Source organism: Triturus cristatus, chromosome 7 (genome assembly GCF_964204655.1).
Source record: "Triturus cristatus chromosome 7, aTriCri1.1, whole genome shotgun sequence".
Classification (NCBI taxonomy): Eukaryota; Metazoa; Chordata; class Amphibia; order Caudata; family Salamandridae; genus Triturus; species Triturus cristatus.
The window spans coordinates 177,154,907-177,173,597 of record NC_140590.1 but is presented as its reverse complement, the minus strand read 5'-3'; the positions used below and the strand labels follow the sequence as shown (position 1 = coordinate 177,173,597).

At 44.3% G+C, this 18,691-nt stretch overlaps 1 protein-coding gene across 1 annotated transcript in view; it reads right to left on the bottom strand.

The window, feature by feature from the left end:
• Positions 1 to 18,239, bottom strand: part of LOC146809161 (IgGFc-binding protein-like) — a 181,530-nt gene extending 163,291 nt beyond the window's left edge. The window contains exons 1-2 of the mRNA XM_085614837.1: positions 18,224 to 18,239; positions 14,721 to 15,947 (exon numbers count right to left, since the gene is read on the bottom strand). Coding sequence (XP_085470963.1) covers positions 14,721 to 15,947; positions 18,224 to 18,239 — 1,243 coding nt within the window. The remainder of the gene's footprint in view (positions 1 to 14,720; positions 15,948 to 18,223) is intronic.
• Between the last annotated feature and the right edge of the window lie 452 nt (positions 18,240 to 18,691).

Below are 18,691 nucleotides of genomic sequence, written 5' to 3'. Positions count from 1 at the left end.
ATCGGCCAGTAAATTTGGGATACGGAATCTGGCCCCACCAGTGTGGTCGTGGTTTTCGTGTACTAGTGGTATTGTTGTTCCTATCACGTTCTGGTACTGAATAGAAGAACAAAATACCTTTATATTTTGGTCGGATGCTACATGAGGAAGTGCAATGCGTGGCAGATGTGACATTAGTACTAGCCAGTAGGGGTACTATGGGCCTATGTAGGTTTCGGTACTGTAGGAAGCCAAAGTAAGAGGGCTGCAGTCTGGATTTTCTTCTGGAACTGGGCACTTTTGCTTGGGTCCGGTACTGGAACAATCACAATAGTACTGATTACCTGCGGTTCCAACACTGTAGTTCTCAAAAATACTGTGGGGCAAATTTACAAGCCCCTTGCACCACTTTTGCGCCACTTTTAACATGGGAAATTTGACACCAAAGTGATGCAAGGGGCTTGTAAATCTGCCATGGTATATTTATTTCAACTTCCAGAAGAGTGAATGCTCGGTCGGGGTATGGCAATCCAGGTTTGCTTTCGGTACTAGAACAGCCTCTAAGGATCAGAACGGGGTACGGCAATCCAGGTGTGGTTCCAGTACTGGAAAAGAAGCAGCTCTGCTGCTTACAGAGGCTGGCTCAGTAACAGCAAGGGTACTGCAATTATGAATAGGTTCCAGTGCTGTTACAACAAGGGGACAGCTGGAAAGGCCTGACGACAGTACTAGCAGAATAATGGTACTATAGGCCACGTTCCTGCTAGTACTTGAATAGCAGTGATACTACAGTACAGGTCCAGCTCCAGCAATGGAAGATGAGGACTAATTCTTCTGATAGGGGTTGGATCCAGTACTGGAAGAAGGTTACTGCAGCCCAGGTGTAGTTCCAGTGTGGGCGCAGCAGTAGTACAGCTGGGTAGGGTTGATGGCAGACCCGAAACTGCAAGAATACTGCGAAATAGCACAGAATTGCTCCCAATACAGCAAAAGTACTTAGTTCCTATTGAGTTCCTTCCCTAGGCGATTAGGTGTATTGCACGACAAGAAGGTGGCTTCATCTACAGCCTGGTGGCTGTGGGAAATCCCCAAATCACTCGAAAAAGTGCCGCATATGGAGGAAACCCACCAGTCTGGAGCCTTCTTGCAAGGATTTAGCACTTCTTTCAGAAACTAGAGGGCGGCACATTACCATGCAGCTTTAAACCAGGGTATGTCTTCTAGTACTGGGACAAAGTACTAGTGGTGCGGTGCGGTTGTGATCAGCTGCGACATTGTGCAGTGACAGTGACTGCCAGATCTGTGGGGGCTGGCAGAGAACACAAGGAGGCAGCCAAGTGTGCTGGTGTGGAAGAGTGAGATGTGTGGCAAGGGGCTCGCCAGTATACTGAATTAAGGATGTGTGAGGGCATTCAGATACCAGACTGCAGCTCGGTGTGTGCCTCGCTAAACAAGAAGCTGCGGCAGGCTAATTCTATATAAGCATATTTTGCTCCCCCTAAAAGAAAAGCTTTCCTCTGCTGAGGGACACATACCTGTAAATATCTGTCACACGGTGAAAATCTACAAAATGTGGGGCAATGCATTGTTGGAACTGCATATACCAGAATTCATTATGAGGACTCGTGGAAATGTGTCCACTGTGTGAACCATACTTGTGAAATATGTGTTGGCACTGACAGTTTCTCCAAGCAGGAGAAGGAGCTGTCGTTGGCTGTCTCAGCTGAGCTTGGGTTGGTATAGCACTGCAGCCAGAGGCGCAACTAGAGCCACATATCGGGGGGACTACCAAAAATGTAGGCGGGGTTGACTCTTCCAGCAATATGCAGAGTGGAGATGCAGGGGCTCTAAGAAGGGGTGAAAAACAACAAAGCCTCGTTAACATGTAAATGGTCTTTTAAAGACCTGTGAAGTACTTGGGTGAGGCTGCAAGAAAACGAATGCCAGTGCACAGCAGCTCAAAATCTGTGTGTGTGTGTGTGCCCAGGAAGCTGTCTCAGCCTGGGCTGACTCACACGAGGGGGGGCGGCGGGGAGGATGGGCTGAAGCCCTTTGAGCCCAATGGGTGTTGCGTGCCTGACTGCAGCTGCTAAGTAGTAGTGTGCTATGAACTCCCAAAAGGAACATGCTGATGTGTGGCACGTACCACATAATACATAGGGGCAGATTTACAGGCCCTTTGCGTCATTTTTGTGCCGCTGTTGCGTCACTCTTTGTGACGCAGCAGCAGCATAAGAATACGGCCCATTTACAATGCAGCTAGGGAGATGCGTCACGTTGTAAAGCCCTGCGTCACATTATACCTGCGTCAGGTATAATGTATGAAGGGTGGGTGTTCCAAAGCAAAAATAGCCTCATAGAAGTGACGCAGTGAAATCTACAAGATTTCACTGCGCCACATCTAGGACGCTACTGCGTCAAATTCTTACGCCTGCTTGAAGCAGGCGTAAGGAGTGATGCAGCACAATGAGGATAAGCCTCCCCTGCATTGCTGGAGTTGCGTTGTGCTTGCGATATGACTCCAGCAGTGCGTGACTTTTGCATCGACAGATGCGTCAGAATTTCTGACACTTCTGCCAAGGTGGGCCGTATTGTAATTATGGCACATCCATATGGGTGCAAGGGTTACTCAGGGTGGCGCAGGGAATGTGGCGCATCTTTACAGATGCGTCACTTTCTTGTAAATCTGCCCCATAGAAGGTGATTTCCAGTACTGGATGTGCACGTATTTGATTGTGAAAACGTCCAAAATACGAGTAAAAAGAATTGTTAGGAATACCCCAGAACGCGTTAGGAGAGCTGGTGCAAGTTGGTCTGTGTGTTAGAAGTCCTTGGAATCAATATTCATAAAAGCTGAAGTGTCTCATGACAAGCCTGCCAGAGTGTGCAGACAAGTGTACATTTCAGTATTCAAATAATAGGCTTGGCTATCAACATCACTAGCCTATAGCAAGAGGTCGAGGAAGTGCTTTTCTCTATCGGCCAGGGGGCGGCAGAGGTGCGTGTTGAACACTACTGCTGAAATGCTTAGTGTCCGGGTCAATGAGACTCCTCGGGACCTGCTCTGTTACAGCAATGTGCAAAATCGCAATGAAAGGTTAAAACAGCTTTGCGCTGAGCACAATTCAGTAAAGGTTTTTTAAAATGTACGAGATAAAATACCCTGAAACAGTGGTCGCTCCCGGCTCAATCTTCAGAAGGACATGTATCTCGTAGTGTAAGATGACCTCAGATATACTCGCTGCATCTCGTAGTGTAAGATGCACTCAGATATGCTCACTGCATCCCATAGTGTAAGAGACACTCAGATATGCTACTGCATCCCGTAGTGTGAGAGACACCCAGATATAATCTCTGCATCCTGTAGTGTAAGATGCATCCAGATATACTCACTGCATCTCAAGTGCAAGAGGCACTCACATTAACTCACTGTATCTTGTAGTGTAAAATGAACTCAGATATACTCACTGTATCTCGTAGTGTAAGATGCACTCAGATATGCTCACTGCATCCCATAGTGTAAGAGACACTCAGATATGGTCACTGCATCCTGTAGTGTAAGAGACACTCAGATGTAATCACTGCACCCCGTAGTGTAAGAGACACTCAGATATACTCACTGTATCTCGTAGTGTAAGATGCACCCAGATATACTCATTGTATCTCGTAGTCTAAGAGGTACTCAGATATGCTCACTGCATCCCGTAGTGTAAGAGACACTCAGATATAATCAACTGCATCCCGTAGTGTAAGAGACACTCAGCTATGCCCACTGTATCTCGTAGTGTAAGAGGCACTCAGATATGCTCACTGCATTCCGTAGTGTAAGAGACACTCAGATATAATCACTGCATCCCGTAGTGTAAGAGACACTCAGATTTACTCACTTTTTCTCGTAGTGTAAGATGCACTCAGATATACTCACTGCATTCCGTAGTGCAAGAGGCACTCACTTATACACCCTGCATCCTGTAGTGTAAGAGGCACTAAGATATACTCACTGCATCCCATAGTGTAAGATGCACTCAATTATACTCACTGTATCTCAAGTGCAAGAGGCACTCACGTTAACTCACTGTATCTTGTAGTGTAAGAGGCGTTCAGGTATACTCACTGCATCTCATAGTGTAAGATACACTAAGATATACTAACTGCATTCTGTAGTGTAAGAGGCATTCAGATATACTCACCGCATCCTGTAGTGTAAGAAGCACTAAGATATACTCACTGCATCCTGTAGTGTAAGATGCACTCAAATATACTCACTGTGTCTCAAGTGCAAGAGGCACTCACGTTAACTCACTGTTAATGATAATGTTATTGATATTTCTGAAGCGCAAACTGTTACCCGAAGGTGTCCTGGCGCTGAAACACAATGTCCTACGGCGACCTAAGAGCACGGGCAGGGAAAGTAACTAGTTAGACCGAGAAAAGTCATGTCTTCAAGGCCTACCTGAACTCAAGATGATTAATTATGCACCTAAGATGCAGCGGGAGCTAGTTCCATGCCTTGGCAGCACCCACTTCAAAGCGTCTGCCTCCCCAGTTAGCCCTTTTTATAAAGGACACTCGTACCAGTTTTGCTGCTGAAGAGCGGAAAGATCTACCAGGAACATACCAATGGAAATGCTGTTTAAGATGCAGTGGTCCATTTCCTTACAGGGATTTATGGACCACACACAGGGCTTTAAAACGAATGCGTTTTTTGACGGGCAGCCAGTGTAACTTTTTAATCTCAGCTGAGATTGAGGCATATTTAGGTATGCCAGTCAGTAGTCTGGAGGCTGCGTTTTGCAGCAGTTGGAGTCTTCCCATGAGCCCTTCCTGGATATTAAGATAAAGACTGTTGCAATGATCTAGTTTGGACATTGCTAGGGCGGTAATAACAGTTTGTTGGCTCTCTTTGGGTAGGAACGGCATGATCTTCTTGCAAGATCTCAGCGTATAAGATGTCACAGAGACCATCGCGTTCACTTGATCCTTGAAACTGAGCTTGTTGTCTATATAGACTCCAAGGTTCTTTACCTTCCTAATAGGGGTCGGCAGAGAACCCATTGTATCTGGCCACCATATTGGAGACCAGAAATCTGGGATATCACCGAATAGAATCACCTCCGTCTTACTGGAATTAAGCTTCAGGCAATTTTGAGCCATCCAGTTACCCACGGCTGTCATGCAGTCGTGGAAGCGAGTAGCTGTTCTCTGTATCCCATCAGGAAGCAGTGACACAATGATGTGTGTGTCATCCGCGTAAGAATTTAAATTGAAACCATAGGATTCGATCAGAGGAGCCAACTGAGAGACATAGATATTAAACAGAGTCAGACTAATGGAAGACCCCTTAGGGACTCCCACAAGGCAGTGAAACTGGTTTCGCCGTGAAATCCCCAAGGGATAACGTCTGTACTCTGTCTGATAGGAATGATTTAAGCAGCTTCAAGGTGGTGTCCTTGACTCTAATCTCCTTAAGCCAGTCCATCAGAAGGCCGTGATGGAACGTATCAAAGGCCGCCGAGAGGTCTAACATGATCATGGCTGCTTTTCCTCCCTGATCCAAAGTAATCCTAATTTCTTCAGTGGATTTAAGGAGTGTTGACTCAGTACTGTGCCCATCCCGGAATCCATATTGGGTGGTATCCAATACCTTGATTTCTTCCAGAAAAATGCTAAATTGAGAATTCATGATTTTTTCTGTGATGTTTGCTGGGAGTGGGAGTCTGGAAATGGGTCTGAAATTATTGGTGTCTTTGGGATCCAGACTGGGTTTTTTCAGAAGGGATAGTCTGGAGGCACTTTTCCATGCTTTGGGGTATTAGCCTTCTTCAAACATAGCATTGATGATGCATGTGAGCGTAAGTGCGGTAGGCTCACGTGCTAGTTTGAGTATAGAAAGTGGGCATGGATCGAAAGGTGAGCCCAACCTTGACATCATGATCATTTTGGAGGTATCTGTGACCGTGACGGAGACGAGTTTGTCAAACTGTGGAGACGAGATCAGTAAAGGCTTAGCATAAGGTTTGTCAGTCATATGGGCCTTTGTGGTGGAGTGTGTGAAAGTAGAGAAGATGGCCTCGACTTTATCTAAAAAACATTTTGCTATCTTATCACAAAGCTCTTGGCTCGCAGTGATGGGAGCGGGGGCAGGATATGCTAAGGTGGTAACTGTTTTAAATAGCTCCTTTGTAGAGATCTTTGCCAAGTTAATTTTGTTAGCAAAGAACTCTTGCTTAGTTTTTATACGTAATTGTTTATACTGGGCTAAGCATAGCCTGAGTTTAGTTTTGTCAGATTCATTATACTCCCTCCTCCAAACTCTCTCCTTATGCTTGCATGCCAGCTTTTTTTCTCTGAGCTCTTGATTACACCAAGGTGAAGAAGGTCGTATCCTGTTAAGGCGAACTATTTTATCGGAGTTAACTTGTTGCCTGCTGATTCCAGCCAATTATTATAGGAGAGCATGGCCTCGTTCTAAGTTACAAGGAAGGAAAGGCAAGGATGAGGTAAGTAGTTTGTGTAATTCGTCTTCCTTAACCTTGTTCCAGGCTCTGAATAACGATAGTTTCTTTGCTGATTTCAAGAGACCTCTGTCAGGCTGAGTTACTTCAAACAACACCACATTGTGTTAGGACCAGGCCACTGGAAGGAGATCTATATAAGCCAGCTGTGTGTTGTTGGAGAAAATGCCGTCCAAGGTGTGACCTGCCTTGTGTGTGGCTCCTGTGAATAGTTGTTTTAGTTCTGCACTGTTCATAAGATCCAGCAGATTGGATGTATCTGGATCCATATGATGTCCCAGATGGAAATTAAAATCTCCTAATATTGTAAAAGATCCTGCACTAAGCTCACATTCCAAGATAGTACAGGCTTGAGTTAAAAAGCGGTTCCTAGCGCCAGGGGGCCTGTAAATGAGGGTCCCTTTGAAAGAGTGGTGATGTGAAAGGTAGAAGAAAAAGTCCTATGCTTCGCATTCCGCTATGGATGAGCAGTTAAAAGATGCATTTAGTGTCAATGGGTATATCACTGCCAGCCCACCTCCTTTCTTAAGAGGCCTGTATTGCGTGTGACAGATGTAACCTGGCGGCATAGCTTTAACCAGGTCTGGACCGGAAGCATCATCCGTCCAGGACTCTGTAATAAAAGCAATGCTAATTTCCTCTTCCTCAATTAGGGAGGCACATTCAATACTATGTTTAACCAAGGACCTAGTATTGAGTAGAGAAAATGTATAAACTTTTATGTCTTTGTTTCTTTTCGGGACTCTATGTGGTGTGTGTAAGTCTTTCCTCTGCTGGTTAGTGAGTACCGGGATTTTAGTGCTGCAACCCGGGCATTTTGCCACACCACGTGGGAGCTCAATGCTGGGAAGGATACACATACAGTTAGGGTTGGGCTTGATATAATTAAGGCTGTGAAGCATGCTACTAGAGTAAGGCTTCCGCCTGGGACACACTACGTCCAAACAGGCAGGGGGGCTGGCGCCGTGCACGGGCCATGGGCAGATGGGTGCAGACGGGCTTTCCTTAGGCGCGCCCACTGCGCGCTCATGCTTGCTTCCCTTAAATAGTGCGATGGGCGAGCGACTAGCCCGCCGACCCTGCCTTCTCCCAAGATGGCGGACACACGATGAAAAGCAGACCCCGGGAGTGCGGCTCTGTTACAGCAATGTGCAAAATCGCAATGAAAGGTTAAAACAGCTTTGCGCTGAGCACAATTCAGTAAAGGTTTTTTCAAATGTACGAGATAAAATACCCTGAAACAGTGGTCGCTCCCGGCTCAATCTTCAGAAGGACATGTATCTCGTAGTGTAAGATGACCTCAGATATACTCGCTGCATCTCGTAGTGTAAGATGCACTCAGATATGCTCACTGCATCCCATAGTGTAAGAGACACTCAGATATGCTACTGCATCCCGTAGTGTGAGAGACACCCAGATATAATCTCTGCATCCTGTAGTGTAAGATGCATCCAGATATACTCACAATATCTCGTAGTGTAAGAGGTACTCAGATATGCTCACTGCATCCCGTAGTGTAAGAGACACTCAGATATACTCACTGTATCTCGTAGTGTAAGATGCACTCAGATATACTCACTGCATCCCGTAGTGTAAGAGGCACTCACTTATACTCACTGCATCCTGTTGTGTAAGAGGCACTAAGATATACTCACTGCATCCCATTGTGTAAGATGCACTCAAATATACTCACTGTATCTCAAGTGCAAGAGGCACTCAAGTTAACTCACTGTATCTTGTAGTGTAAGAGGCGTTCAGGTATACTCAATTCATCACGTATTGTAAGATGCACTAAGATATACTAACTGCATTCTGTAGTGTAAGAGGCACTCAGATATACTCACTACATCCTGTAGTGTAAGAAGCACTTAGATATATATACTCACTGTATCCTGTAGTGTAAGATGCACTCAAATATACTCACTGAGTCTCAAGTGCAAGAGGAACTCACGTTAACTCGTAGCGTAAGATGACCTCAGATATACTCTCTGCATCTCGTAGTGTAAGATGCACTCAGATATGCTCACTGCATCCCGTAGTGTAAGAGACACCCAGATATACTCACTGTACCTCGTAGTGTAAGAGGCACTCAGATATACTCATTGTATCTCCTAGTTCAAGAGACACTCAGATATGCTCACTGCATTCCGTAGTGTAAGAGAAACTCAGATATAATCACTGCATCCCGTAGTGTAAGAGACACTCAGATATCCTCACTGCATCCTGTAGTGTAAGAGACACTCAGATATAATGTCTGCATCCCGTAGTGTAAGAGACACTCGGATATACTCACTGTATCCCATAGTGTAAGATGCACCCAGATATACTCACCGTATCTCGCAGTATAAGAGGCACTCAGATATGCTCACTGCATCCTGTAGTGTAAGAGACACTCAGATATAATCACTGCATCCCGTAGTGTAAGAGACACTCAGATATACTCACTGTATCTCATAGTGTAAGATGCACTCAGATATACTCACCGTATCTCGTAGTGTAGGAGGCACTCAGATATACTCACTAAATCCTGTAGTGTAAGAGACACTCAGATATAATCACTGCATCCCGTAGTGTAAGAGACACTCTCATCTACTCACTGTATCTTGTAGTGTAAGATGCACTCACATATACTCATTGTATCTCGTAGTGTATAAAATACTCAGATTTACTCACTGTACCTCATATTGTAAGAAGTAGCAACATATACTCACTGCATCCCATAGTGTTAGAGGCACTCACACTTACTGCATCTCGTAGTGTGAGAGACACTAACGTATACTCACTGTATCTTGTGGTCTACGATGCACTCACACATACTCACTGTATCCCATATTGTAAGATGCACTTGGATATACTAACTGTATCATTGTAGTGTGAAAGTCACACATATATATACTTAGAGGCAGGATACTTTCTACTACACACTAAAATATTTACTGCCTTAGCTTGTCTGTGATTCACTCAGCTGTAAACACTGAATCTTGTACTGCATGATGCACTCAGATGTACTTACAGTATCTGTGTGAGATACACTCACATATGCTCACTGTATCTTTAGTGTGAGAGGTGCTCATATATACTCACTGTTTCTCGTATTGTGAAAGGCACTCAGATGTACTCACTGAATCCCGTTGTGTAAGATGCACTAAGACATACTCACTGTATCTCATTGTGTGACAGCCACACATATATACTTAGTGGATTAAAGATACTTTCTAATACACACTCAAATACTTACTACCTTAGCCAGTGTATGATTCACTGAGAAATACACACTGTATCTCGTAGTGTAAGATGCATTGACCTATACTCACTGCATGCCATAACCTGAGAGGCACTCACGTATACTCAATGTATCTCATAGTGTCAGAGGCACTCAAATATACCCACTATATCTCGTAGTGTGAGAGTCACACACATATAATTACAGGATTAAAGATGCTTTCTAATACGCACTCAAATACATGCTGCCTTAGCCATTCTGTGATTCACTCAGCTATCTCGTAGTGTAAGATGCACTCAGATATACTCACTATATCTCGTAGTGTGAGAGGCACTCACATATACCCACTGTATCCCATTGTGTAAGAGCCGCTGAAATATACTCACTGTATCTCGTAATGTAAGAGGCACTCATATATACCCACTGAATCTCATAGTGTAAGAGCCACTCAGATATACTCACTACATCTCGTAATGTAAGAGGTACTCAGATATAATCACTGCATCTCGTAGTGTAAGAGGCACTCAGATATACTCACTATATCTCGTAGTGTAAGAGCCACTCAGATATACTCACTGTATCTCGTAATGTAAGATGCACTCAGATATACCCACTGCATCTCATAGTGTAAGAGGCACTCAGATATACTCCCTGCATCCTGTAGTGTAAGAGACACTCACGTGTACTCACTGATTCTCATAATGTAAGAGGCACTCAGATATACTCCCTGCATCCTGTAGTATAAGAGGCACTCGAGTATACTCACTACATGTGATAATGTAAGAGCCTTTAAGATATACTCTTTGCATCTCGGAGTTCAAGACTGACTGACTGACTGAACGTATTTATAGAGCGCACTACTGCTGAGGCATCTTGGCACTGAGTGAAAGTGCAGAAACAATGACCAACATGTTCAGGTTTGGGAAAAGAGCCATGTTTTAATTTCCTTTCTAAACACAGATCTGCTAGGTTGGAGTCCCAAATGTGTGGGCAGTGAGTTCCATAGTTTGGATGCTAGGAAGGAAAAACGTTTCCCCCATTCCTTGCTTTCTTTATCCTTGGAAGTTGTACCAGACCCAGGGAAGACAATCTTAAAGATCGTGATGGTACATATCTAGTAAACAAGGATTGCACATCCTTCGCTCTACCACCAAACAGGGCTTTATGCATGAGACTGAGTGTTTTAAAATCAATACGTCATCTCACTGGAAGCCAGTGAAGCTGTTTTATACTGGTGGATGTAGGATGATGTTTAGGTAGTTTAAGCAGGACTTTTGCTGCCGTGTTTTGAATTGACTGGAGTTTAGAGAGCTGAGCTGCACCTGCTCCCAGATAAAGGGCATTGCAGTAGTCAATTCTAGCTAAAACCATGGCTCCTACCATCGTTTTTCTCATAGAGAGAGGGATAAAAGGAAGAATCTTCCGCAAGCCCTTTAACATGAAAAAGCAGGCTGATGAGACTTGGTTGATCTGAGGAGCCCAAGTGAGGTCCTTATCAAACATAAGACCAAGGTTCCTAACCTTGTTGACCGGAGTCGGACAGATGCCAGCTGCAGTGGGCCATCATATTTGGTTCCACACCGAAATTTTCTGTCCAAACTCTACCACCTCGGTTTTATCTGCGTTGAGTTTCAAAAAGTTGGAGCTCATCCAGGCCAGAGACACAGCTGAAAAATTGGGCTGCTGTATCACCCACTGACTGTGTTACAGACACTATAAGCTGCGTGTCATCAGCATATGATACCAGCGTAAAGCTGTAACTTCTTATCAATCTGGCTAAGGGGGCTACATATATATTGAACAGCGTAGGGGACAAGGCCGACCCCTGTGGCACTCCACCAGGGAGTGTAAATTCCTCAGATTGATAGCCATCCCAGAGAATCATTTGTTCCCTAGATGAAAGGAAAGAGGTGAGGAGGGCAAGAGCTGTACCACTGATACCTATCTCCTGTAGCCTTCGAACTAGTACCGTATTATTTCCGGTGTCGAAGGCTGCTGTTAAATCAAGCAGGACCAGTACAGCCCTTCCTCCGTCATCCATCACCTTACGTATCTCCTCTGCTGCCATAATTAGGGCTGACTCAGTAGAGTGTAATGATCTTAAACCATGTTGAGTAGAGTCCAGAATGTCATTGGTCTCTAAATAAGTTGTTAATTCTGAGTTCATAGCCTTCTCAAGAACCTTAGCAGGTAATGGCAAGCAGGAGATAGGACGGTAATTTTTCTCATCTGCGGGATCCAGTTTGGGCTTTTTTAGAAGAGGGCGAATACAGGCTTTTTTTCCAGATGGTGGGAAAGACCCCTGAGACTATATTGGTTTAGTATGGAAGACAGTGGTATACTTATCTCACCTGAAACCAAATGCAATATATGCGGAGGACAGGGATCTAAAGGGGAGCCTGATTTGATCTTCAACAACATTTCAGCCACTTCCTCCTCTCCCAATAGTGGAAATGCGGTAAGCCACAGTGAGAGACCTTGTTCTCAGGCTGTCCTGGATTATTGCGCCCTACATCCTTGGCTGATTTTAGAAGGTCGTTATATACAGACTGAACCCTGTTTTGAAAGAAACCTGCCAGCTTGTCTATAAAGTTTTGATCAGGTAAGAACATTGCGTCCCATGGACACTTCATCAGCGCCGAGACCGTTTGAAATAATTCTTTTGGGGAATTTGAGGCCTCCTGGATTTTGATGGTAAAGTAGGCTGTTTTAGCTAGTGTAATCACCATTTTATATTCATCTAAGGCTACACAATACACTTTCCTTTGTACACTACTATATTCCGATCGCCAACAGCGTTCCTTTTGCCTGCATTTAATTTTAGCTCGTTTAACCCCTTCAGTGCCCATGACGAGCTGGACTCGTCATGGGCTGCGGTGGCGCTGTGCCCATGACGAGTCCAGCTCGTCATGAACTCCGCCCGCTAATGGAAGGCGCGGCACTGGGCGGGGAAAGGGGCGGGCATGCAAGGGGTTAAGTTCTGCAGAGTACCAAGGGGACAAAGCTAATTTCCTTCGAGAGTGCTTAGTAACTTCTGGTGCCACAATATTGGCTGCCCTATTAAGCCAGTTATGAAAAACTGTCGCAGCTTGGTTGGAGTCAGGAGGATTTACGGGCCTTTCACATAGTGTTGATATTAGATCCTTTTTACTAACTGACTTCCAGGCGCAATATTTGACGGCCAAGGGTCTGTTCCTACGACCACCGTTTGAGGTTGCTGGTGTGATGGTAAAATGAACCGCTGAGTGGTCAGACCAGGTTAAGGGACAGACAGTCTTGACTTCTATGAGTGAATTATTGGTGAAAATGTCATCTAGTGTGTGTCCCGTATGGTGTGTTGGCTCGCAAACGATCTGGTTCAAACCAAAGCTAACCAGTTTGTCTAATAATGAGAATGTGTCAGAATTATTGTTGGCTTCCAAATGAAAGTTAAAATCGCCTAGTATTGTAAACGATTCGGTGTCTAGGCATGATTCCATATATGTTTGGAGAGATGTCGTAAAAGAGGATCTAGGACCTGGAGGTCTATAGATCAAGAGACCTGGAAACAGCTCTATATTATTGAATTTTATGCTAAAACACATAGCTTCAGAGTCCAGGGTAGGTTCTGGAGTGATTTTCACAGTACACTGAGAGCGAGAGATTATCGCTATTCCCCACCCCTTGCCTCCATTCTATCAAGGTTAGTCACAAAATAGCCAACTGAGATTGCCATGTTCCAATCTGAATCATTATTTTCATTTGCCCAGGTTTCTGTGAGAAAATCCAGGTCCGGATTCTCTATTTGGATCAGGCACTCTAAGTGAAGTTTGTGCTTGACCAATGATCTGGTATTAAGTAAAATACACCTAATAGGTCGAGAGTTCTTGTTGTTAAAATTAGATATCTGAGTGTTAAGAGTTGGATTTAGGCCTACCCAGCCACAGATATTGCAGCGTAGTGGGTGAGTCACACATTTACCAAGATTAAGACACATGAGTTGGTTGTGCATATATGTATACCTTACAAAAGGGGCAGGGTTTCTGGTACTGGTCGCGTTCCGGGCGCTGATGGGCGCAGACGGGCTTGCGGTTGCTGCATCCGGATTAAGTAGGAAGTGGGAGTGCTTGAGGGGAACAGAAAGCTAGAACGCTAACCTTTAAGCGGGTCCGCTCTTACAGGCAGGCACCGCTGGTAGAGTTTAGATTTATCAGATAAGTAGTTGGTTTAACGGTGCAACAGTTCAACAATTAGTCACCCCTCCCAAATTAGGTAAATAGTTTTTTAAAAAAGAATGCGAGTTCAAATTCAATTTAAAACAATTCAGTTCAGCTTGAATTTTTAAAATTCAATTCAGCTTCAATAGTTAAAATTCACTACAAGTTCAATTTTAAACAACATGTGAGTGCAAATCCACCACACACAATTAGCGCTATGTGACTGCACGATCACGCTTATATACTTACTGTGTCTCGAAGTGTAGGAACCACTCAGATATACTTACTGCATGTCGTAGTTTGAGAAGCACTCTGATATACTCACTGCATCTCCGAGTGTAAGAGGCATTCAGATATATTCACTGCATCTCGTAGTGTAAGAGGCACTCATATACTCACTGTATCTCGTAGTGTAAGAGGCTGTCTGATATACTCACTGTATATCAAGTGTAAGAGGCACTCAGATATACTCACTGCATGTCATAGTGTTAGACGCACTCAGATATACTCCCTGCATCTTGTAGTGTAAGAGGCACTCAGATATACTCACTGCATCTTGTAGTGTAAGAGGCACTCACACAAACTTGCAGCATCTCATAGTTGAAGAGGTACTCAGATATGCTCACTGTATCTCAAGTGCAAGAGACACTCACATATTTACAGTCTCAGACAGATTACGATCCACTCAGATGTTCTTACAGGCTCAGACTGTCTGATATACTCTCAGATGCACCTAATAGTTCAGACAGATTCTGATACACTCAAATGCCCTCCCTGACAAAGACCAATGTCATGTAACATACTCACGGGTGATGCAGGTTCCTGGTGATCCATACCCGTCCATCACAGATACTCCGAAACTCAGAACCTCGAATGGAGAGCTGCCGTCTATCATGTTGATGCTGAAATCTTTCCCCAAGCTGAAGCTGCTCCAAGAGAAGTCTGTGCCCTCAATCGGACTCCATTTCAGCCCAGGGATGGACGCTTTGTTGGAAGTCATTCTCGATGTTGCGGATGTCTTGGCCACCAGGATGGCCTTGTTATCAAAGTCTTTCAATGCAAACGTGTTGTAGGACACGCAGTAGCTGTTAACATCTGGTATATTGATAATGAAGGGATCGTATAGGGTGCTGTCTTCGGCAGTCCAGCCCGTGAAGTAGAGAATGACCTGGATACCTGCAGTGGCCTTGATGTAGAGAGGGTTTGCCTGCTTAACTTCCAGCTTCACCACTTCTCCCGCTCCCAAGCTCTTGGTCTCTTTGCTGGATCCTGCTTGGTAGTCCAGGCGTGTGGTTTTGGATGCTGTGATAAATACGTAATTAGATCCGGTCTGTAAGGGAATTGCAGGCACGATGAATGTGTCCCCCCAGCTGGTGGTGGGCAGGAGCTGCTCATAGACATGATTGCATTTGTTGTTTTTCCATGTGCACGTGTGGCCGGTCATCACAGCCGTGGGTTTGGAGGAAACAATCCTGGTGCCGGACAAGTCTTCCTTGCTTTGGATCTGGATGGCCTGCAGAGGCTCGAGCATGACCGAGAGAGTGGTGTGTGCTGGATACGTGTTTTCCTGAAAGGTGACTTCACCTTTGAGGTAGATTTCAACATTGTTGGTTTCTTCATTGTTGATCACTGAGAACTCATTGTATCTATCTGACAGTTCGTCTAGTGGTGTCATAATGTAGTACTCTGTGCCCCAGTCTTGAGTTGGGTACACTATGGTGGTGTCAGTGCTCAAACTCTTTTTGTTTACTGAGAAGACAGAGATGTCCTTGTCCGCCTGGATGGTGACTGTATTGCAGAATTTGCCTGTCCCGAGGATTTGAGCAGTGCTTGGGATCTGCAGAGCCACCGTCTCCCTCTCGTTCACCGTGAGCACTTTAGTAAAGCCTGTCTTCTGGATGGTCACAGTGACCTTAGTCGAGGCGGCATAGCCTGTGATCAGCACTTGCAAAGTTGGCTCTTCACCGTTGGCTACATAATTCTGCATGAACACGGTGACAAAGTTCTTTCCTAGGGAGTCTGTTGAGCAGGGACCTGCGGGACAAAAAGATAGAGTCAAGATGTGGCTCTTGTTATTTAGAGATCAACAACAGTCATTGGGCTTACAAAGGGATCCAGTCAGATGTGTTGGTTATAAACCCAGGCCCATTAAAATCTCATCTCTTGGGTACTGATTGCTGTAACGCGAAATGCCTCTTTGCCAATCTTTTGCCATATTAAAGGGAAGCTGGGAGTGTATAGCTGTCATGATGGCGGCTTTACATCAGTGCCAGCTTCATGGTGAAGAGTGATAGGCATGCTGGGATTTGTAGGCTAATACCATCGTTGAGGACAGTAAGAATACATGTTCTTGCATAGTTAGTGCTATTGGCTGAAAAATAAACCCTCATGACATGAGTCCAGTTGACTGCTGTGAGAGTGGTCTACCTGGAACTTTCCTTAGAGACACCATTATTTTCTATTTCCAATTACCAGATTCCCATCTCCTGCCAGTGTACATGTCTATCAGAATCATACTCTCATCTCTCATGCCCACGCAGGTGGCAGGTTGTTCCCTCGCAGTTTGCGGCTGCCAGCTGGTCTTGCCTGCCAAGGCTCCTTTTTATCCTTCCCAGAATATCCGTTAGTCTCTTCTGTACCAAGACCTAGAGCTCCTAGCACACAACTTCCTTCCTTTTCCTTCCTACACCCTCTCGCATGTGCACCTCTCTTTGCTTTCCCTTTTATGTTTATCATAATCTTGCCCATTTACCCTTGAACCTCCCGCTCCTCAAGTTTATAGGCAGTAGTCTGTCTCCTCCTGCTCCGCACCTTTTTGGGGGACTTAAAAACAAGTGGACGTTATTTGAAAGCTTAATGTATGTTTACTTTTTATGTTTGCCTCCTTTACTTCAGTGGTAAGCCTAATACAAATTCTGAACACAATGGTTTGATAAGTTCCCATCAGGGTTCTGATAATACCTTCAGAAGACATCAGACCCTGCCCTTGCATAATTTGCTAAGGAAGACATTACTAGCCTAAGTGGGTACCCAAAGGGATACCTCAAATGTTACTCTCAGGGGTCTTCTTTTGGTCAACAGGGTGGCCTGCTGTAAAACAGTCCGCATAAGCACATTATTTCAGCTTTATTTCAGTCCTATTCCCTGTTTGGAAATGCAGACTGTGCGACATTTAGGACGTTTGTAGCCATGAGAAGGTCAAAGCTTGGACACATCGATTCTCTTCAGAGGGTTCTCTACATATACAGAGGATTGGCACCGAGCAGTAGCTTTCCAACAGACCCACATCCATGCCAGTTTGCATGAGAGTGGTCAAACAAGGACGTTTAAATGAAATGCAGGGCCACCTCTTCCGTAAGGAAGGACTTAACAAATGTGAATTCTTGAGGTGGGGCTGTGAAATGTTATAAAAAGGTCATAGCATCACGTTTCAACATCACATGCTATCCAAGGTACAGCAACATCAAACTGGTTGAGGTCAGGAATAGATATTTAAGGACTGCTGGTTTATTCTGTAAAGTGAAACCTCACAGGTCACTTTCTGACTAGAGAGGGAAGTGGCGGATCCAAGTACACATGCTTACACTGCTTCCCACTGTCTAAAAGCCAGAATGCTGCTAGAACAGCGAAGGAAAGATGATACTTGCATGGAAGAATTCTTTTGCACTTGGAAGAGTATCATGGAGTGATTGACTTCAGCACTCCCTTGAGTCTCTACTTCTAAGACATTTAATCAGAGCTAGTGGAGCCAGAATTATTAAAAAAAAAGCAAGATGAAAGTTTTTTTTTGACTATCCAGTAGTGCCTTTTACAGCCCGTTAGCTTTTGGCAGGGTTGTGAAGAAGGGAGAGTTCCAAGGAGCAGAGTCAGTTCTGGCATCTTGGAGAAATTTAGTAGGTCCATTTGGGGAGTTGAGCTGGGCTGTTGTCCTCAACAGAGTAATCAAGTAGGCTGTCTCCCACTGATTTCTGTGACCTGATCACATTGGAGCAGTTCCTAAATGTGTAAAGAGAATTAGAGGCAGACAAATGTGTTTGAAGTTTTGATAAAGTTGTGATTTAGAATTTCTTTACCTCTAAGTGATAGGATAAGGTCACAATCGTACCCAAAAGATGCATTCTCTGCAGCCCCTGTTTTCATGTGTGTCCCACTCGGAACTTTTGATAGTAAGTGCACTATTACCACAGGACTACATAAAGGGGGCATATGACCACGTGGAGCCGTATTCAGCTCCACTAAAGGATTTCGAGCTCTAAAAGTTTCAAAATCTGAAGGTAAACTGTAGACTGGGATGAGTAACCAGACTTTACCTGTCCGCTGCTTCATTGTGGACAGTCAAAAAAGGCACACAGCTTCCCCTTATACCACATACCATAGGATAAAACTGAATTTTAGGTATGCCACTGTTTTCAGCGGGCATTTTGTATATTTTCCACACAACTCCTGATCCATTAATCCATTTTTGTTGTTCTGAAGTCATTTGAAATGGTATGCTACCAGAATACTGAGTTATAAATATCTTGTTATAATATGTCGATGGTCAAAATATGTTGATCACGAAAACATCATTGACTAATATATTGACAAGGTAAGTCTCTGTAGGTAAGTGCAGCTTTACTACACTTTTCATAATAATGTTTAGTTGTTTTTCATGGAGTAAAAAACATATTCTTATATTGAACAGGATGAATAACTAATACAATAATATATTACTCTTTTTTTCTATTTAGCATTAACACATATTTGATAGTATAATCAAAATCCATCTTCATATCACA